The sequence below is a fragment of the Chlorocebus sabaeus genome, chromosome 3 (genome assembly GCF_047675955.1).
Source record: "Chlorocebus sabaeus isolate Y175 chromosome 3, mChlSab1.0.hap1, whole genome shotgun sequence".
NCBI lineage: Eukaryota > Metazoa > Chordata > Mammalia > Primates > Cercopithecidae > Chlorocebus > Chlorocebus sabaeus.
The window spans coordinates 95474262-95496173 of NC_132906.1; the positions used below are offsets into that span (position 1 = coordinate 95474262).

Below are 21912 nucleotides of genomic sequence, written 5' to 3' on the forward strand. Positions count from 1 at the left end.
AGAATGGACGTCCTGTGAAGTAGATGCGGCGGGCCAGCAGTGGCTCACACCTGTCAGCACCTCAGGAGGCTGATACGGCGGGGGGGTGGTGGGGGATGGGGCGCGTTGCTTGAGTCTGGAAATTCAAGACCAGCCTAAGCAACACAGTGAGATCCTATCTCTACAAAACATACAAAAACTAGCCGGGTGTGGTGGTGCCTATGGTCCCATCTACTCAGGAGGCTGAGATGGGAGGATTGCTTGAGCCTGGGAGGTTTAGGCTGCAGTGAGCAGAGATCCCACCAACACACTCCAGCCTGGGTGACTGAGGGAGATCTTGTCTCAAAAACAAACAAAAAAGATGCCGCTGACTGAAGTACCCGGGCAAATTAACCAGACACTTGGAGATTTTCTCATTTTCTACAAGGCTGAGGGGAAATTTTTAGGAGCCCACAATTCCAACACCCCATCACTCTTTCTCATGTTTTTCCCCATGTTTTCATCAAATCATAAATTGTGGCAAAATAATGTCTAATTCTCAATACATACAAAGTAACCCAGAATAAGGAGGACTGATCGAGAAGAATGTCACCAATCACCAAGTGCCACATTCACTGGAATCAGCAGTTCGTAAGCATTGGGCGGGGGGGCTGCAGTGTGTGTGTGGGGTCTGTGTTGTGTGCACTAGTGTGTGGTGTGTGATGTGTCTGTGGGGTATGTGTGTGGTATGTTGTGTGGAGTATGTCTGTTGGGTTTATACTAGTATGTGGTGTGTGGTATGTTGTGTGTGGTGTGTGTGGACTAGTGTGCAGTGTGTAGTGTGTCTGGGGGGGTGTGCACCAGTGTGTGGTGTGTGTCTATCTCCAGATTAGATGATTTCATGCTTTTTTCAGTGAAATACTGCTATCATTTTAAGAAATTATCCTCAGCACTATGTTTCAGGCGATAATGGTAATATGTCTTGGCATAAGCAAACTGTGTGTTAATAAAATATTTTTGGCACTGGGCAACACCTGTAAGCATTGTAGATTACCCAGAGGCAGTTTTTTTTCACACATCACTGTAGGGAGCTTTTCCTCATTCATCTTACAGGCCCTAACTCACTGCGTTCCAGCCAGACGAGGTTCTCTGCATTCCCTGAATGCCCTGGGCCTTCTCCCACCCCCACTCCCTCCCCTATCCACTGGGCCAACCCATCCTTCAGTTCCATTTTGGCGTCCCTTTGAGGACTGCCACTATGGCCTCCACAGGCATCAAGCCTGTGTTCACAGGGCCCTCCACAATCTGCACTCCATCACCTGCTCCTGGCAGAACACTGGCACAGGAGACCAAAGCACACGTGAATGAGTCAATCAGAAGAACAACTTGTACTAGAAAGTGCTTTCCCAAATTTGACATCGAAATTGAGAGCAGTGAACACTGTCATGGCTCATGACAAAGTTCATATCCACCTAACAAAACATGAGGGCATGATTCAGTTAATTTGATAGTGAGAAAGATAATCAGATAACCAGCTAGAGATCACAACATTTCTGAATTGGCTGTTACCCTCATGTCCGCAGGGCTGGGCCCACGTCTGTGGACAGCAGTCTTTGAGAAGCCGCAGAGGGAGCCTGTGCAGCATGACTAGTGCTGCTGTGTCCTGCAGGTGGTGGGACAGGATGCTAGGAAGAAAAGGCGTCCGGCACCTCAGGATGCTCTGTCTTGGTGGCGCGGCTTGCTTGTAGTGGCCTCCCAGTCCTTTTACTGCAGTTTCAGGAGGTGATGCTGGCGACACGGGGCCTGGCAGATCCCTCTCCAGGCTTCCCTTCACCCCGCAGAGTTTCCCCGCACTGACAGAACTTGATCGCCGCCACCCAGAGGGCATCGTCTCTGAAGAGGCAGGGAGAGGGGGGAAGCTGCAAACCCCAGGCTGATGTTCTTGGTGTCCCCACAGCCTGCATTTGCCTTAAAACCCCAGGTATACTCACGAATGGGTGCGACACCCAAGAGGCCGTTGTCAGCTCAGGGACTTGGTTTCAGTTGCAGTTTTGGGACCTCGCTTAGGTAAGTCACCCTCGCTGGGTCTTACTTTCCACATCGGTAAGTGCCACAAAGCTTAACATTTCTAAGCCAACAGAAAGCCTCAATTTTAATTAACAAACATTTACTTATCAATCCTTTTTTACCTGGATAGAGGTTAATTCAAAAAAAAGGTATTAACCCAGAAGGTTTTTCTTTTTAAGAGTGTTAGTGGGGTGCTCATGTCCCGGCGGGGAAGCTCTGAACTTCCTCTGCCCAACTCTGCAGGCGATGCTTACGGCCCCTGTCTGTGGGGTCCAGGTGGATCTGGAGGTCTCCAAGGCAGCACCGGAGCAGACCTGCAGCCGCAGGGTGTGGAGAAACGCAAGGTGGATTGAGATTTGACGTTTGGATAGATGTTAATTCCGAACCTGGGAACTGTCTTTGTAAAATGACAACAAAGACATATTTGCCAATCATTGACTTCTTAATTGTGGCTTTTGCTCCTTCAAAGCCCCAACATTTTGCAGTTTCAGCCAACAGAATTCTCTAACTTTGTAAACTGCTCTCGTGTGGTGACAATACCACCTCACTAATCAGTGAGAAGGGTGATTGTTCTCTCTTCCTTTCAGAGTCATTTAAATTCTTGAGAAACCACTTGGCATATTTAATATTCTGGTCATACTGAAAAATCCAAGTCTTGTTTTCCTGACCATATTTCAGGAACTAGTTTAAGGAAGGAATTATCTTTTAAAACCACAAAACACAGATTTTTACACACTCAATTTCACAAAACTCAGTATTGCAGAATTGCAAACATGTTCTGTGACTCAGTCTCCAGGGCTTAACTTCCCCCTTGTAGTAAATTTAGAGGGTCCTGAAATTTTATCTTCTTTAACAAGGGCAAATACTGGGAGAGAATGTAAGGAGAGGAAAATTAACAGAACATTCTGTTAGACAAACCAGCCCCGGGCATGTACATATTTGGCAGAGCTCTAATTTTGTTTGCTAACCTCTGATCACTACCTGAAATGGTCTCTGCAGGATATCAAGGCATCAGCAGTGCTGTGCTCCCGGAGCATCTAAGTGACAATCCAGTCCCTGGCCTTTCTCAGCTTCTGGAGGCCACCTGCACTGCCGGCTCACCTACCTACCTTCTCCCTCCCCTCCCCCCCTTCCCTTCCCTCCTTCTCCTCCTTCCTTCCTATCTTCGAAGCCAGCAGCAGCATCTTCCAGTCTGACTGTCACCCCCACCGCCCACTTTCATGTGTAAGAACTCTTGTAATTACATTACACCCAGCCACACAACCTATCTTAACTTAATCACCTCTTACAAAGTCCATTTTGTCAAGTGAGGTAATACACAGTATTTATGAGCCCTATCAGTTTAACCAGTTAGTAAGTGTGGTAGAGGAAATACAATGATGGAAGGTTTTGAGGAAAGAAAAATAGCTCAGAGCAGTCTGAACTATTTGAAGGATGCAAAATTTATCAGGACGTGAGTGTGAGACTCACTTCAGGCACTGCTCCCCATGCCACAGGGGCAATTGTTTAAGGCATTTTGTTCCTTACTGCTGTTTCACGTTTCTGGAGTCTGTGAGACAAAGAAAAATCTATAGTCAGTCAATAGCTTATGTTGTCTTAATGTAAATTCTTGATAAACAACATAAGTTGCTTTCTTTCGTATGTTAAAATCTATTTGCATTTCTTTCCCTGTGAACTGTTTTTTGTCCTCCTGAACCATTGATCTCTTCCCACTTATTACATATACGTAAAGGGAATACTGGCTCTACGTTATAAGGAAATTCGCATTTTGTGATAGGTTTCCAATTTTTCCTAGGTTGTCTTTTGACTTCCTTTGCTGCTTGTGCACACAATTTTTTTTTTGTTTTGTTTTTGGTAATGAGAGTGCGTTGCTCTTGTTTTTAAAATGTTGACTACATTCTGGGGAAGGAAGGCTCAGCTAAAGGCCCCCTTTCCATTGCTCAGCCACCTGCTTTTTGCCCGGGTGGGTGGTCCGGCCCCGAGCCCTCCTGAGTCTCTCGCCAATGCCCGGACGCGCCGCAGTGATTCCGGGGAGGCCGCGCTCTCGCCCCACGGCGGCCAGAGGCCCACGTGCCAGGAGAGGCATCGGAACCAGCAACTCAGGGCCGGTTTCCCGCGCCAGATGGGACTCGTTTGCTGGGGAATTCCGGGGCGGGGCCTGTCTGGAGCGGAAGAGCCTGGGCGGCGCACCGGGACCAGGCCGGGGTGCGGGTCTGCGGCCTTCGAGTTCTGGGGCGGCGGCGGCGGCGGCGGCGGCGGCGGCGGGCGCGGGCACGGGCACGGGCGCGGGCACGGGCACGGGGCGGGGCGCGGAGCAGGCAGGAGGCGCGCGGCGGGCGGCGGAGTGCGGCGTGAGGCCGGGCCCGCGCGGCCATGAACCTAGAGCGGCTGCGGAAGCGCGTCCGGCAGTACCTCGACCAGGTGGGCGGCCCGGACTGGGTGTGCGGGGCCCGGGCAGGCCGCGCCGGGTCCGTTTCCGCGAGGCGTGGGGCTGGGGTGACTGCCATCAGGGCTCTTGGTGGGGAAGGACTGGGCCGGCCCTGGGCCTTCATCTGGGGCCAGCAGCGCTGTCTCCGCCTTCCCCCGAAGGGAGCGGCCCCTGCCGCTGGGAGGGGCACAGCCCGGGGAGTGGAGGCCCCCGAGCGCAGGGGGCGCCTCGCTCGGGTCTGAGCCTCGTTCTGCGCCTGGCGCGGAGGAGGTGCCCAAGAAACACCGACTACTCAGTGCAAGTTGAAGGACAATTTTTGAAGGAAAGTTGCAGGGCTAGCGAATAAAACATTTTTGAGAGGTTTAGTTGTAATTTTTATTGGACTGAATTTAAGTGAATAAAGATGTGCAGAAGCCTGTTGTCTGAAATCAGTACTTTAAAAATTCTCGTTAACTATGTCTGTGTTCCCTGCACTACCTTTGAGTGAATAACAGTGTTTAAAGAAGTGTCTTCGAGAATCAGCAGCATCAGTTTTATCTATAATGTCGTTTATTTTTTGTTGAAATGCTTGCTCTTTCAGGAAATTGGAAAGGAAGGGAAAGAAAAGCCATGGTAAGGCAGAGTTTTCGGAATTGGGTGCTAAATGACATGGCCACATGTTTGCAGTCCATTTGGAGGGCAGTGTTTTTGTTTACCATAAGTCAGTTGAATTCAGTGTTTTGTGATCGTAGTGAGGAATATAACAGGCCTGGTTTCCAGACGGAGACTCTGGTATTGAGCATATTTGTAACCATCCCGTTGCCATTCCTCCTGCCTCGGGCTGGCAGCAGTGGTCCTGGCTTGCCTCCAGGGGAACTGAGGCAGAGACTGTAGAAGACTGAGGACCGAGGAGCAGAACAGGGACTAAAGCTAGCCGTAGGTCACTGGGTGCCTGGCTCTTATTGTCGGCTCCTTAATTTTTGTTAGACTTGGAGGAGGCGAGTTCTTCCCCATGTTCATTGAAGCTTGGTTAATTTATGTGTGTGTGTTTTTAAATTTTGAGTGTTATTAAAACTGCAACTGTTTTATATAAGGTATTTGAGTATAGTGTTCTATCTACTAAATTTCACTTTGGGATCCATTAACAGATCGTTGAAAGTGTTATATAAATAGCACAAGAATTGTTAGACTAGTTTTTGCTGTTTCACTTGCATTTCACTTGTATGTTTCGCGATACATTTTTACAGTATGAGTTTTAAAAATTATCTTCGTGAGTTGTATATACACAGATATTACAGTAATATTTGTATTGTGACATTGAACTAAAATTCACCCGATGTGAGATATAAGATAGAGATGCAACAAGTTGTTGTCTTGAGATGTAGATTTATTACATAGAATTATAATAATATTAGATACCAGTTTAAGACTGTTGAAATAACAGGGCAGTTACCACCTTTTTTTTTTTTTTTTTTTTTTGATATGCAGCAGCAGTATCAAAGTGCTCTATTTTGGGCAGATAAAGTAGCTTCACTCTCTCACGGTAAGTGACAATACTAATTGTTTTTCTGATTAATCTTAAATTTTTTTCTATTTCACCTTGTACCTCTGACCACTTACGTGAATTTTTCCCTCCAGAGGAACCCCAGGACATCTATTGGTTGGCTCAATGTCTTTACCTGACAGCACAATATCACAGAGCTGCCCATGCACTCCGGTCACGAAAACTGGACAAAGTAAGTAATGGTATGAACTTTAAAGCTCTTCAGAGCTTTAAAAAAAATGTCACTAGTGGTCGAGCGCGGTGGCTCACACCTGTAATCCCAGCACTTTGGAAAGCCAAGGCGGGTGGATCACGAGGTCAGGAGTTCAAAACCAAGATGGTGAAACCCCATCTCCGCTAAAAATACAAAAATTAGCTGGACGTGGTGGGAGTCACCTGTAATCCCAGCTACTCGAGAGGCTGAGGCAGAGAATTACTTGAACCCTGGAGGTGGAGGTTGCAGTGAGCTGAGGTCGTATGTTGCACTCCAGCCTGGACTACAGAGCGAGACTCCGTCTCAAAAAAAAAAAGTCATTAGTGTTTTAGGTGTATATTCCATTATGTTGAAGTTATTTAAATTTATGCAATTTTTCTTTGTTTTTGTTTTTTTGAGATCTCTGTGTCACCCAGGAGTGCAGTGGGATGATCGTGGCTCACTATAGCCTCAGACTCCTGGGTTCGAGTGATCCTTCTGCCTCAGCCTCCCTAGTAGCTGGGACTACAGGTGCATGCCACCACACCCAGCTAATTTTAAAATTTTTTTGGTAGAGATGGGGTCTCACTATGTTGCCCAGGCTAGTCTTGAACTCCTGGTCTCAAGCAGTCCTCCTGCCTTGGTCTCCCAAAGTGCTGGGATTATAGATGTGAGTCATCACAGTAGGCCCAATTTTTTTTACCGAATGTGAAGGGAAAATGTCTTACACCTCATCTGTCACCTTCTTTTTCGCCATCTCCCGTCTAGTCTAAATTCTGAAGACTGTTTTCTGAACAGCTGTGAAATCATGGATATTCCTTTTCCTCCCCACTCATACGTGTCAGACCTTTGATTCTTTGTCTGTTCTGTTACAGCCTCTCTTCTTGTCTCTTTTCCGCAGTAACAGTTTTTCTCTGCTCACCTTCCCTGTGTCCAGTTCATCTTGTGAACTGTTACAGGGGTGAGTAGTCTTCCTAAAACACAGATGTGATTATATTCCCACAAGGTCATTCAGTGACTTCCCATTACCTACAGGATAAAGTCAGATGCATCAGTAGGTCTGTGAGGCCCTCCATGATTTCTCTCCAGTCTGTGTCTAATCCACCACCATCAATACCTGGAGCACGTGCTCCAGTCACGTGGGGCTGCTGTGAGCTCCTTGGACACCCAGCAGTTATTCACACTCAGTGCTTGAAGTGCTGCCCAGCGCTCCACTCCTCTGACCACTTACTTGCTGCCTCACTTGCTCTCCTGCAGATGTTTCCTTCTCCACCTGGCTGGTGCTTTCTGTGACCCCCTTTCGTCATGCTTACCTGTTGTGCTTAGTTCATGTCTTCCCTACCGTAACCACCTGGGGCAGGGCCTTTTTGAATCCTTGGTGCCTGGTAAACAGTAGGTTCATAATAAATATGGTTTAACAAGACTGGAATTTTATTTTTTTAACTGCAAGAGTAAAACGAGAAATTATGAAATTAGCTCTATTTTATGCTTATGGCTTTCTTTGAAAGTGAAAATACGTATTATTTTGACCACTATTTAAACAAATTAATTTCTTTCCTAGTTGTATGAAGCGTGTCGTTACCTCGCAGCTAGGTGCCATGTAAGTATGCTCACAATTTCATTTTTATTTGGTTGAATAAAATGAGTGTTATGCATCCCTTATATATGTGTGAGAATTTTAGTGATGTAGCTTAGCAGGTTAGTAAAGTATTTCACGAGGAAGTGTTCTTTTCCTTAGTATTGTTTGCTGTAAAATACTGATTCTTCATTTACTAAAAGGTGACATGCATGAAGAAAATTCTACTTTAGACATTTTATATTTAAGTAATGGATATAATATATATTATCCTTTAAAAATCTGGATCATATGTTTAGTGTTAGAAATTGTGGGTGATGAGTGGCATTTCTGTTTTCCACATAGTATGCTGCAAAAGAGCATCAGCAGGCCCTTGATATTCTTGATATGGAAGAGCCAATCAACAAAAGATTATTTGAAAAATACTTGAAGGATGAAAGTGGCTTCAAAGATCCCTCCAGTGACTGGGAAATGTCACAGTCTTCAGTAAGTAGTACTGTTAGCACACCTCAGTAACGGCAGCGAGAATTGCCCCCATTACGTGGTAGAAATACATTATCTTCTTTTACTGGAGTGTTACTATATTAAAACAATTGTGGTTGCCAATTTATTTAATTTGCGCACCAAAACCAAAAAAGATTCTGAGACATTTCTGAGCCCTCAGTTGGAAGCTGTAATTGTATCTACAGATGCCTGCATCCAAAGTAGGCTGGCTTGAAATCTTCCTTCTCTGATGTCTTAAGCTACTCCCTAAAAGTGGAATAATTTTTCTCCTCCTTTCTGTGTTTCAACAGTGTTTTGGACCTACCCCAAGAAACTTCGATTAGCTTACATTGTTTCTTTCCAGGAAATGGTTTTGTGTTCCTGTTTGCTTCAAAGTACATTGCTATGTAATTTTGTGTATTTCAGTTTGTATACTTCATATCTCCATGAAATTGCACATTCCTTGCTGGCAGAAATTGTATAATAATTTATTTATTTATTTTTTTTTTTGAGACGGAGTCTCGCTCTGTCGCCCAGGCTGGAGCGCAGTGGCCGGATCTCAGCTCACTGCAAGCTCCGCCTTCCGGGTTCACACCATTCTCCTGCCTCAGCCTCCCGAGTAGCTGGGACTACAGGCGCCCGCCACCTCGCCCGGCTAGATTTTTGTATTTTTTAGTAGAGACGGGGTTTCACCTTGTTAGCCAGGATGGTCTTGATCTCCTGACCTCGTGATCCGCCCGTCTCGGCCTCCCAAAGTGCTGGGATTACAGGCTTGAGCCACCGCGCCCGGCCAGAAATTGTATAATAATTTATTAAGTGACATTTACAGATCACTAATCTGGATTTTTTTTTTTTAAATAAAAACTTATTGAGGTTTAATTCATATGCCATGCAGTTCACCCATTTAAACTGTATAGTTTGATTCCTTTTAGTATATTCACAGAGCTTTGCAAACCTCACCATGGTCAATTTTAGAATATTTTTATTATTCAGAAAGAATCCCTGTAAGCCTTATCTGACCTACCTACCAATTTATCTTTTTTCCCACATCTTTTTTTTTTTTTTCTTAATTAAGTCCGGGGCTTTGCTTTGTTGCCCAGGCTGGAGTGCAGTGGCACAATCACAGCTCACTGCAGCCTCAACCTCCCAAGCTCAAGTGATTCTCCCACATCAGCCTTCCAGGTAGCTGGGACTACAAGCACATGCAACCACAGTCAGCTAATTTTTTAAAAAATGTTTTGTAGAGACAGGGTCTCACTGTGTTGCCCAGGCTGGTCTCAAACTCCTGGGCTCAGGTGATCCTCCTGCCTTAGTTTCCCAAAGTGTTGGGATTACAGGCATGAGCCACCGCACCTGGCCCATTTATTCTTTATATTTTTGGTAGAACTTTATTCATCTACTTTTCACCTTAGTTATTTTTAAGCATAAAAGAATATTACACATTCTAGGTTTTTTTTTTGTCTGTTTTTTTTCTGGCCACTCATTAATGTATGTGTTGGGAAGCACATTCTTCTGCTAAGAAATGCATTTATGAGAGTGTCTGGTACAGTCATTATTTTAGGACCTCTTATCTATTAACTTACCTGCCACGAAATGTGTGATTTATTTGTAATGATTGTTATCGATTTTGTGAAATTACATTTTTAAAAAAAGCAAGTCCTAGGATATTGTTTATCTTGAAGACTCTCATAATTCATTATTTTTTCTAACATTTTACTTTACGAATCTTCTTCATATCCTTAATGATTTTAGCTGCCTGTTGCTGGATCATCTTTCAATTCGGTTATGTGTTTGAGGTCCAGAGTCTAGAATGTGCATCAGATTTCCATATCTTCTTGTTTGTGGTAGTCGTGAGATGGCCATTGAACACTTTACTGTGTGCTAGCACCACAGAGAGGGTAGCATCTCTAGACCTCAGAGTTCTATAAGTTAGTGTTTTTACCCTTTTACAGATGAGGAAAGGAAATGGAGGCCAAGAGAGGTTCAGTCACTTGTCCAAGGTTACAAGTGGCAGAGCTGGGGTTTGAACTCGGGTCTGTCCTGCCCCAGCAGGCCATTATGCTGACTGCTCTGACCACTGTGCTGCATTGCTGCCAGTTTCTGCTCATGAAGATCCTTTTGAGGGGTGTCTACCTATCACACTGTCAATCTTGGAGTTTTATACACATGCACACACACTCTGTTTGCCGTCTCTAAATCATTGCACTGTTTTGGACACAACAGGTAATGAACCTGGTAGCTGTGACACGGACTTTGGTTATAAAGATGTGTTGGAACAGAGCGGTTAGAGCCCAGGGAAGATGAATTGAAGAAACTTTGCTGTTTTTTTTTTGTGTGTGTGTATGTGTGTGTGTTTTTATTCATGCCTTGAGAGTTGTGATTAAATCCTTTTAAATGCAATAAAAACTTCTCAGTATTCTAAGACACAATTCTCTATCAAAAGTTAAGTTTAAGGGCCAGGCATGGTGGCTCATGCCTGTAATCTCAGCACTTCGGGAGGCCAAAGTGGGAGGATCACTTGAGGCCAGGAGTTTGAGAGCAGCCTAGGCAACACAGCAAGATTGTCTGTACAAAAAATTTTAGGAATTAGCTGTTCGTGGTGGTGTTCACCTGTAATCCTAGCTACTCAGGAGGCTGAGGTGGGAGGGTCACTTGAGATCAGAGGAGTTCAAGGCTGCAGTGAGCTATGATCGCACCACTGAACTCCAGGCTGGGAGACAGAATGAGACTCTGCCTCTAAGGGAAAAAAAAAAAGTTAAGTTTAAAAATACTGACTTTATATGCGACTCATTATTTTTCCAACAGATAAAGAGTTCTATTTGTCTTCTACGTGGGAAAATCTATGATGCTCTAGATAACCGAACTCTGGCTACCTACAGCTACAAAGAAGCTTTGAAGCTTGATGTCTACTGTTTTGAAGCATTTGATCTTCTAACATCACACCACATGTTGACAGCACAAGAAGGTTTGGAAACTCAGGTGTTTTATGTTTAGCAAAATTAATATTGTTTGGATTTTTTGCCTCTGAAATCTTCTAAGTCAACAGCAGGCCACGTACGGGTTTAAATAGACCTACTGACTTTCTTAGTCTTCAAATGTAAAGCACATTGCAGAATGCAGTATTGTGCGGTGCCTTGTGCTGTCCGAATCCAGGGATTGTAATAGGAAGAGACCATCTTTTTGAGAAGTGATTGAGATAGTATAAACCAGGATTTCAGCATCTCATTCAGTGATTCTCAGCCGTGTTGCTCTTTAAATCCTTGGGAAAATTGAGCAACGTCCATGTCCGGTTCCCAACTCCAGAGCAGTTGAGTGGGAGTCTTGGGGTGAGATCCTATCCGATGGTTTAAAGCTCCCAGGTGATCCTAATGTACCACAGGCACTGAGAATCACAGTCCCAAGTATGTTGGCAGTAATGTGAGGTGGGTAAAGAAGGGAAACAGAAAATAGAGTGGTTGAATTAATGGGATTCCAACGTATTCTAGCCTAGCGCAGGGTGATTTTGCCGCCCCCACCCCCCGGGAACATTTGGCAATGTCTGGAGACATTGTTTGTCACAGCTGAGGGTCAGGGAGGGAGGCTGAGAGGTTGCTGCTGGGATCTAGCGGCTGGCGGCCAGAGGTCCTGCTTAGCACCTGCAGTGCACGGGCTCCCCCGTCCCCAGCAGAGCAAGATCCCCGCAGCGTCAGGAGTGCAGAGACTGGTGGTTCTTAGGTGACAAGAGCCACCTGGGACCTGGCCTCAGCCCTAGAAGAGTGGCCTCCACCTACCAGATGATTCCCATCTTCAGGCCTGGAACTACTGTGTCAGCTTCTGTAGCACATTTTGATCTTCTTACGTTCTCTTTTGAGTTTGATTTACTTAGACCAGGAACTATAGAATAATATTTTTAGTTGTTGGCTTTTTTCCGTCTATAAATATTATGAGGATATTCTTTTTTTTCTTACCATTTTTAAGAAAAAGAACTTCTTGAATCACTACCTCTTAGCAAGCTGTGTAATGAAGAACAGGAATTGCTGCGTTTTCTATTTGAGAACAAATTGAAAAAAGTAAGTAAAACCAAAGAGTGAGCATTTGCTTTATGTAAATATCGTATTCCATTAAATTTGGCATCTAGTCTTGTATTAAACTTTCGAAATTAAAACTTTTTAAATTTAGCACATTTTCAAGAATAGAGCATTTAAAATATATAAGATTCCAAAAAAACACTTCCAAAAATACCTGTCTTCCTCTGAAAGACTCCTTATACTAAAAGATTGAATTACCAAGTAAATGGAATGGTGTTGCATGAAAATGAAGATTTTTTTTGTTATACTTCCTGAATGTTTACTTTGAGAAATACATCCCACTATGGAATTCTGTGATAAAATTGAGAAGGGAGTTAAACTTACTGAGAGGAGTACTTATAAAACCTAAAGTTAGAAGTTTTCAGAGGCTCACATTTGTTCTTGTAAATGTTTTAACCACTTGGGTCAAACACAAATTGAATCGCATTTTATTTGGTTTTTGCTCATTGCGTTTATGTTTACATTTCTCTGTGTTTCAGTATAATAAGCCTAGTGAAACGGTCATCCCTGAGTCTGTAGATGGCTTGCAGGAGAATCTGGATGTGGTAGTGTCTTTAGCTGAGAGACATTATTATAACTGTGATTTTAAAATGTGCTACAAACTTACTTCGGTGTAAGTATATCCATCAGTTTTTCTGTAGGAACATGGAGTTCACTCCGTCTTACCTAAGTGATTCATGGATGTGCTCTCTGAATCATCCTGAACTGGATGATAATTTAAGTTACCTTTACCGTTTGTAGAGCGCAGAACAGGGTGCTGTCTTAAAAGAGCAGTTTGCAGACATGAGTTTATGCATATTCGTAGATTTATTACATTAACTTGGGAGGGATATACACCTTGCTCTTACTGATCTTGATAATTTGCAAGTTTGAAAATACCATTTTGGCACATTGTTTTGTAAAATTCATTCTCAATGAGAGACTCACGCTGTGGATGCTGGGTGTTCAATATGCTGCACTCGGTAGCTAAGCCGTCTCCCACACGCATCAGTTTTCCAGTGTGCATAATTTAAACTTTAGCTAAATGACATATACTGTTTTTTGTAGATCTTGGTTGGGTTTAAAATCCTTGAAATTACAAAAATTTTAATTGACAAAACACGTAACCTATTTATTAGGTCGGTGCAAAAGTAATTGCAGTTTTTGCTGTTGGATGTAATGGTAAAACTGCAATTATTTTTGCACCAACCTAATAGTATTTCCTATTGGTTTTGATTCTTTTAAATGATCGGCCTACTTATTTTATATATTATAATTCTGTTGACTTAAAGTAAATGTTTGTGATAACGTTATTTTTATTCCTTTCAAACAAACCAGAATTTTTTCTTTAATTTGTCACTTAATTGTGGCCTTAACTGAATCAACCTGAAGATAATGGAGTGAAGAAAGTGCAGTATTACAACCCGCAGCATCATACGTGATGCTGTGATGGCTGCACATAGCTGATCCTCATGAGTGCCGTCACCTACTGTTTTGGGGCAGTAATGTGTTGCTTTTTAACTTTCAGAGTAATGGAGAAAGATCCTTTCCATGCAAGTTGTTTACCTGTACATATAGGGACGCTTGTAGAGCTGAATAAAGCCAATGGTAAGATTTTTTATAAATTAAAGTAATTCTTAGACATAAAACGATTTTTTTCTGTAACTTGAAATTTTGTCCCTGAAATTCTGGATAGTTGGGATTGCAGGTAACATAACGGAACCCTACAATAAGAGTAACAACTGGGGAGGAAATGTTTAGGAAAGTAGCAAATGACCAATTTTGTTTTCCCATCAGAACAATTAGTTCTTTATCGCTGTTTCCTACTACCTTTTCTCAGATATCATTTATGTTTCAAGGTTTGTTAACTTTAAATTGTTGGGTGTCAGTTCTGCCATTTTTTTCCTTTTTGTTTTGTAAATTCCATTGGAAATCTGATATGGTAAGAGTCGATAACTACTTAGAAATTGGAGGGGAGCAGATTGTTTTCTCGTGTTTTCCGTATTTTTAACATTTGACATTTAGCTGTGTTTGGGGATGCATTTGTCCTTAAATTTTTCTAAACCGAATGGTGAGCTCTGTCAGGAAGGAAAACCCTCACCGAATCCCTGCTGCTCAGAGTGTGGTCTGTGGACCAGCAACATCACATTTGTGGAAGCTGGTTGGAAATGCAGCATCTCCAGCTGCCCTGGTCTGCTGAATCCAAGTCTGCGTGTAGGAAGGTCATCTCGAAATGCCAGGATTTACACATTTCTCAAGATTACATAGTATCACTGATCTGATAAAAGTTTGTTCAACCAAATTGATTGTGGGTGGTTATGATGGTCCGTAATAGGCCCTTGGTGTGACAGGCATGAGCTTCTGAGAGAGGTGAGGTGCTTTGCTGTATCCTCTGCAGTATTCAGGAAGTGGTTTCTTAGGGGGTGTCTGTTCCCACCTTGCGCACCATGTGTCCTTCATCTAACTCTCCAGTTAGAGAGTCAATTTTGTATCTAGAAAGACAAGTATGAAATTCTTACATTGCTGTAAGAACAGAATTCTGTGACTGTGAAGAGTTGTAATGAAGTCATGTCTTAAATCACATGTGATATGAACAGTTGTTCTTTTTCTGCTTTTTCCTGAACAGAACTTTTCTATCTTTCTCATAAACTGGTGGATTTATATCCTAGTAATCCTGTAAGTAATACAACTTTTAGTCATAGTTTTTTTTTTTTACCTGAACTTTAAGAAAATGCTTAACTTGTATTTAGACAATAGCTTACGTTCAAGCAAGTGCTGTTTTATTAAAGTGTTGCAGCAGAATCTCCTAGTGTTTAACGTACTTACAAAGCAGCATTAACTTTTCCACCCATGAAGGTATATTTTAATTATACCAAAGCAAAAAGGGTTTTTAACCCTCTTTTCTGATTATAGAAATTATACATGCTTATTTTAAAACACTTAGCATCTAGCAATATAAAATGCTGACCATGGCAGTCAGGCATCCCTTTCCTAGGAAATGCTGATAGTTGTTTGGTAGCTTTCTCACACTGCACGAACAAGACAACTTACTGAACTGTGTACTGATTCCAAACTGTCGTGGATTGGAATGGAGAACTAGGAATGGAAAATGGAATCAGGGACTGCATTTTTAAAGACAAAATCGGGAATCAGGGTGTAAGACTCAGTCAAGACAAGAATTTGCACCCTATCCCAGTGTGAAACCAGTGCAAGAGAAAACCAGCTAAATAGTCAGAACGCGGTCAGAGAGCAAGGAAGAGCCAGGGTCAAGCTGGGGGAGATGAGCAGTGCAGGGGGTCAGGACACTGAGGGAGATGAGCAGTGCAGGGGAGTCAGGACGTTGGGGGAGATGAGCAGTGCAGGGGGTCAGGACGCTGGGGGACATGAGCAGTGCAGGGGGTCAGGACACTGGGGGAGATGAGCAGTGCAGGGGAGTCAGGACGTTGGGGGAGATGAGCAGTGCAGGGGGTCAGGACGCTGGGGGACATGAGCAGTGCAGGGGGTCAGGACACTGGGGGAGATGAGCAGTGCAGGGGAGTCAGGACGTTGGGGGAGATGAGCAGTGCAGGGGGTCAGGACGCTGGGGGAGATGAGCAGTGCAGGGGAGTCAGGACGCTGGGGGAGATGAGCAGTGCAGGGGAGTCAGGACACTGGGGGAGATGAGCAGTGGAGGGAGTCAGGACGCTGGGGGAGATGAGCAGTGCAGGGGGTCAGGACGCTGGGGTAGATGAGCAGTGGAGGGAGTCAGGATGCTGGGGTAGATGAGCAGTGCAGAGGGTCAGGACGCTGGGGTAGATGAGCAGTGCAGGGGGTCAGGACGCTGGGGGAGATGAGCAGTGCAGGGGGTCAGGACTCACAGGCTGGTTTTTGAAACAGGGACTCCAGGGGCCTTGTCTTTTGTAGACGTCTCCTTGAGAAAGAGCCACGGAGTGTGTGCCCTCTTCTCCTTTTGGACCTTAGTAGACTGTGTTAGAGAAATGTCTAACGTAACTAGAATATGTGATAAGAAACATCTAGTGTACCCTCTGTCTACCCTAATTTGTTGCAGATTCCAATTGGATATTCCAATTGCAATCTTTGTTTATGGTACATTTTGAACTTTTTAGGTGTCTTGGTTTGCAGTGGGATGTTACTATCTCATGGTTGGTCATAAAAATGAACATGCCAGAAGATATCTCAGGTATGAATTTATTTTCTTCCTCTCTAGGTAACCTATAGAATTGATGTCTTGCTCATAAGCTTTCAAGTAGTAATTAGTGAGTACTTTAAAAGCAATGTGAAAGAATAAATGTTCTTTTTTTTCTTCCTTTCTTTTCTTTCTGTTTCTTTTTCTTCTCCCCTCCCCTCCCCTCTGTGAAGAGGTTCTCACTCTGTTGCCCAGACTAGAGTGCAGTGGTGCAATAGTGGCTCACCTTGAACTCAAATGATCTCCTTGCTCAGCCTGCCAAGTAGCTGGGACTACAGGCACCACCATGCCTAGCTGATTTAAACATTTTTTTTTTAGTAGAGACAAATCTCACTGTGTTGCCTAGGCTGGTCTTGAACTCCTGGCCTCAAGCAGTCCTCCTGCTTCGGCCTCCCAAAGTGTTGAGATTACAGGCATGAGCCACCATGCCTGGCTGAATAAATGTTTTCTTCAAGAGGTTTTTTCTTTATAAGATGCCATGGGGAGAGAGAGAGAAAAAAAAAATCAGTGATGTAGACCCTATTTTCAAGGAACCTATATATTTTATTTATAAATGAGAATAAATGGCCGGGCATGGTGGCTCATGCCTGTAATGCCAGCACTTTGGGAGGCCAACGCAGGTAGATCACCTGAGGTCAGGAGTTCAAGACCAGCCTGGCTAACATGGTGAAACTCTGTCTCTACTAAAAATACAAAAAATTAGCCAGATGTGGTAGTGGGCATATGCGTCCCAGCTACTCAGGAGGCTGAGACAGGAAAATCACTTGAACCCGGAAAGTGGAGGTTGCAGTGAGCCGAGGTCACACCATTGCACTGCAGCCTGGGCAACAAGAGCAAAACTCTGTCTCAAAAAAGTAATAATAATAATTAAAAATTAATAAATGAGAATAAATATGAAACAATAGAGAATAATGTAGTTTGAAAGTTTCTCTTTTTCACTTGCAGAGATCCTGTTAACCTTCTACTTTTAGGATTTCTTTTATTAGTTGTGAAATTACACAAAACTTTACGTAAAATTGGGGTCACTAAATGTGACTATAAAACAGAATTCTTAGCAGGGTGAACTGGTTCATATAATGATTTGCTGTGGTTTTAACTTAAGGAAAGTCATGCAGCCTAGTGAAGCTATTTAACCAGTATTATTCAAGTTTAGAAAAATGTCAAGTATATGAAGAATTAATTGCTTAAACTCTAAATGTTCTAATTTCTGTGATTTCTTCTGTGCAAACAAAACAATTGATCTCTAAGGGAAAGAGCATAAACTTTGGAGTCAAATTTGAATTCTAATCCAAGTTCTGTGACTTACCAACTGAAATTCCTTGGGAAAGTTAATTTCTCCTACTCTCTTTCTTTAAAAATGGGGATGTCATCTGGGCATGGTGGCTCACACCTGTAATCCCAGCACTTTGGGAGGCCAAGACAGGTGGATTACCTGAGGTCAGGAGTTCGAGACCAACACGGCCAACATGGTGAAAGTCTGTCTCTACTGAAAATACAAAAATTAGTTGGGCGTGGTGGCATGAGCCCATAATCCCAGCTACTTGGGAGGCTGAGGGAGGAGTAATTGCTTGAATCTGGGAGATGGAGGTTGTAGTGAGCTGAGATTGCACCACTGCACTCCAGCCTGGCTGACAGAGTGAGACTCTGTCTCAAAAAAAAAGGGGTGGGGGGTGGGGGGATGTCATGTTCATATACCAGGATTGTTAGAAAAACTGATGCCACGAAAGTACCCTGTACTAGGAGGAAACGAGAACGTTCCCTGGTTGGTTGTATGGTTAGCATTTTAGAAGAACTTCTACATAGAAAGATGATTAGTATTGTAAAAGTTCTTTTGAGCTATGCTGCTTTAATCTAGTGTACAATTCAGTGATGGACTCTTAGCAGTGGTCCCCTACCTTTTTGGCACCAGGGACCGTTTTGTGGAAGCCCACCCCCCCATCAGGGGTGGGGGCGCTGGTTTCGTCATGATTCAAGTGCATTACATTTATCGTGTACTTTATTTTTGTTATTATTACATTGTAACATGTAATGAAATAAGTATACAACTCACTATAATGAAGAATCAGTGGGAGTCCTAAGCTTGTTTTCCTGCAACTAGATGGTCACATCTGGGAGAGATGGGAGACAGTGACAGGTCATCAGGCATTAGATTCTCATGAGGAGTGTGCCACCTAGATCCCTCACATGTGCGATTAACGGTAGGGTTTGTGCACTTAGGGGAGCCTCATGCTGCCTCTGATCTGACAGGAGGCAGAGCTCAGTGTTTACGCACTTACAAGAACCTCATGCTGCCTCTGATCTGACAGAGGCTCAGGCGGAAATGCAAGTGAAGGGGAGTGACTGTAAATACAGATTAAGCTTTTTTTTTCTTTTTTCAAATGGCAAGTTCTTTCTTGACACATGAAGCTTTACTCACCTGCCTGCCACTCACCTCCTGCTGTGCCGCCTGGTTCCTAGTTCCTAACAGGCCAGGGACTGATATACCAGTCCGTGGCCCAGGGGTTGGGGACCCCTGCTCTACATGAAACAGGAAACATTTGGATAAAAGAAAACTTAAAATACAAGGAAGTAAGGTATCACCCCATATGTTTTCCACGTTTTGTGGTATGTTTTCTGTATTCCTTGTGGGTTAATTATACAGTGTTCACTGTATAATTATACAGTTATTCGCTGATATATATGAGTCCAGTCCGTGTAACCAGGGTACATCTGTTGACCACCATCTACAGGATATCGCTTAATCCCTCAAGCCTCAGTATACCTGTCTTTAAAATATAAATGAATTTATCTTGCAAGTTATTAGGATGAGAGGATGTATCTACTAGGTTACATAGTGGAGTTTCTGGATTAAGTAAAATCTGTAAGTTCTATTTAGAATGCTAATGGGGTTTGCTACCGTACATAAAAAGCTGTGATACTCTCTCCTAAAATTTCTTAAAATTTTGCTATACTGTTAAACAGTTTTAGTTTAAATGACTCAACATAGATGTTACATTAGTGTTTAATATGTTGACAGTTCGTTTATTTACTAAATGAATGTTAATGTTTTTGAGGCCATCTCCTTATATAAAATTAATAATTTAAGAATAAATATTAGCCAGGCACAGTGGCTTATGCTTGTAATCCCAGTGACTCAAGAGGCTGAGGCAGGAGGATCACTTGAGCCCAGGATTTTGAGGCTGCAGTGAGCTATGGTCATACCACTGCATTCCAGCCTCCAGCGACAGAGCAAGACTCTGTCTCTAAAAATAAAAAATAAATAGACCGGTGCCTGTAATCCCAGCATTTTGGGAGGCCGAGGCGGGTAGATCACCTGAGGTCAGGAGTTCGAGACCAGCATGACCAACATGGTGAAACCCCATCTCTACTAAACATACAAAATTAGCTGGGCACGGTGGCGGCCTGTAATCCCAGCTACTTGGGAGGTTGAGGCAGGAGAATTGCTTGATATCGGGAGGCAGAGGCTGCAGTGAGCCGAGATCGCGCCACGGCACTCCAGCCTGGGCAACAAAGTGAGACTTCGTCTCACAAAAAAAAAAAAAGAATAAATATTATATTACTTAAATTAACTCTCTTGTTTTAGCAAAGCCACAACACTTGAGAAAACCTACGGACCTGCATGGATAGCCTATGGACATTCGTTTGCGGTGGAGAGTGAGCATGACCAAGCGATGGCTGCTTACTTCACAGCAGCACAGCTGATGAAAGGGTACGGCAGAGCAAACTCATCAGACTCCATGAAGGGATATTTTTCCTACTAGAAAGGAAATTTCTATTATTATTACTGCTATTTGGTTGCTAAACTAAACAAAAACATTTTACTTGCCTTTTAATCTAGTTGCTTGTGATTGTAAAATAACTGAAAGTGGAGGGGAAAGAGGCTGGTGTCGTGAATTTGCTTAGCAGTTGATTTCAACCAGTGCAAGAAGGAACTAGGAAATTAGGCCAGTGGAGATGAGTTTTGAAAGCCCTTCTTCACATGCTTATGCAAGAATAAAAATATTCATGAGCAAAATTATTGTCTCTTAACTATTACCAAAAGGTGTTTGATGTGGCTTAGTGGAAAGTGCAGGACTATGTTTGCCAATATTCTAGATTTATATCAATATTAAATGTGTTGATACTAAGAGTGTGTTACTTTGAGGAGTAGAGCACTGCTATTCACATTGACTGTTCGGTCTCGCCATCGGTTACAACTGACAGGGTTTGTTTGTGTGGACTGCTTCTGTTGACTGGTGACTCCATCCCTGCCTGAAGAGGTAGTGGGAGTGCAGTGGTCCAGAGGCCTGGTCTGGAGTCATACCTCCTGGACTCTTCCTGGCTCTTCCACTCCCAGCCATGTGATGTCGGGCAAGTTTCTTAGCCTCCTGAGAAATAGGAATAATAGCAAAATTTACTCACTGGCTTATAGTGAGAAGTAATTGAGATAATACCAATTAAAGACTTTGAAGAGTATCTTACACATAGAAAGCACTCAATGAAAGTTAGCTACCTTTGTTTATTGTAGTATGCAGGGGTGGAATCATATATTTATCTATATTGAATTTCATCCTGTTAGGTTTGATCTCTTTGCAAACTGTTAGACTCTTTTTGGCACTCAGTTCTGCATCCAAATTATTATCAACCTCAGTCAATAGTCATATTAAATTTGGTAAGTATGAATTTTATATCTAAGCATCCCAGTAAATACTGTGAAGGACATAGCTCCTTAGCTGTATAAGTCAGTAGCATTGCCCTCACAAAAGACCACAGACTGATGACTTAAAGGACAGAAATGTATTTTTTCATAGTTGTGCAGGTTGAGAAGTCCAAGATCAGGGTGCTGGCCAGTGCAGTTCCTCTTGAGGGGTTTCTTCCTGGTTTGTAGATAATTGCCTTCTTGCTGTGTCCTCACATGACAGAGAGAGCTCTGGTGTCTTTTCTTCTTGTAAAAACATTAACCCTATTGGATGAGAACCTTACACGAACCCTATTGGGTAAGAGCCTTACACTAGCCCTGTTGGATAAGAGCCCGACACTAGCCCTGTTGGATAAGAGCCCGACACTAGCCCTGTTGGATAAGAGCCCTACACTAGCCCTGTTGGATAAGAGCCCGACACTAGCCCTGTTGGATAAGAGCCCTACACTAGCCCTGCTGGGTAAGAGCCTGACACTAGCCCTGTTGGATAAGAGCCTGACACTAGCCCTGTTGGATAAGAGCCCTACACTAGCCCTGTTGGATAAGAGCCCGACACTAGCCCTGTTGGATAAGAGCCTGACACTAGCCCTGTTGGATAAGAGCCCTACACTAGCCCTGTTGGATAAGAGCCCGACACTAGCCCTGTTGGATAAGAGCCCTACACTAGCCCTGTTGGATAAGAGCCCTACACTAGCCCTGCTGGGTAAGAGCCTGACACTAGCCCTGTTGGATAAGAGCCCTACACTAGCCCTGTTGGATAAGAACCCTACACTAG

At 43.5% G+C, this 21912-nt stretch overlaps 1 protein-coding gene across 6 annotated transcripts in view; it reads left to right on the plus strand.

Moving 5' to 3' along the window:
* The first annotated feature begins 4305 nt into the window (after positions 1-4305).
* CDC16 (cell division cycle 16) overlaps positions 4306-21912 on the plus strand; it is a 39311-nt gene continuing 21704 nt past the window's right edge. For 2 of the 6 annotated variants that reach the window (XM_007961028.3, XM_038007935.2), the window contains exons 1-12: positions 4306-4446; positions 5921-5975; positions 6071-6168; positions 7730-7768; positions 8090-8230; positions 11033-11192; positions 12185-12276; positions 12774-12907; positions 13802-13881; positions 14900-14949; positions 16380-16453; positions 20043-20168. In XM_007961028.3, the coding sequence (XP_007959219.1) occupies positions 4399-4446; positions 5921-5975; positions 6071-6168; positions 7730-7768; positions 8090-8230; positions 11033-11192; positions 12185-12276; positions 12774-12907; positions 13802-13881; positions 14900-14949; positions 16380-16453; positions 20043-20168 (1097 nt within the window). In that variant the 5' untranslated portion in view covers positions 4306-4398. The remainder of the gene's footprint in view (positions 4447-5920; positions 5976-6070; positions 6169-7729; positions 7769-8089; positions 8231-11032; positions 11193-12184; positions 12277-12773; positions 12908-13801; positions 13882-14899; positions 14950-16379; positions 16454-20042; positions 20169-21912) is intronic. The other 4 variants (XM_007961026.3, XM_007961030.3, XM_007961027.3 and 1 more) reach the window with 3 other exon arrangements.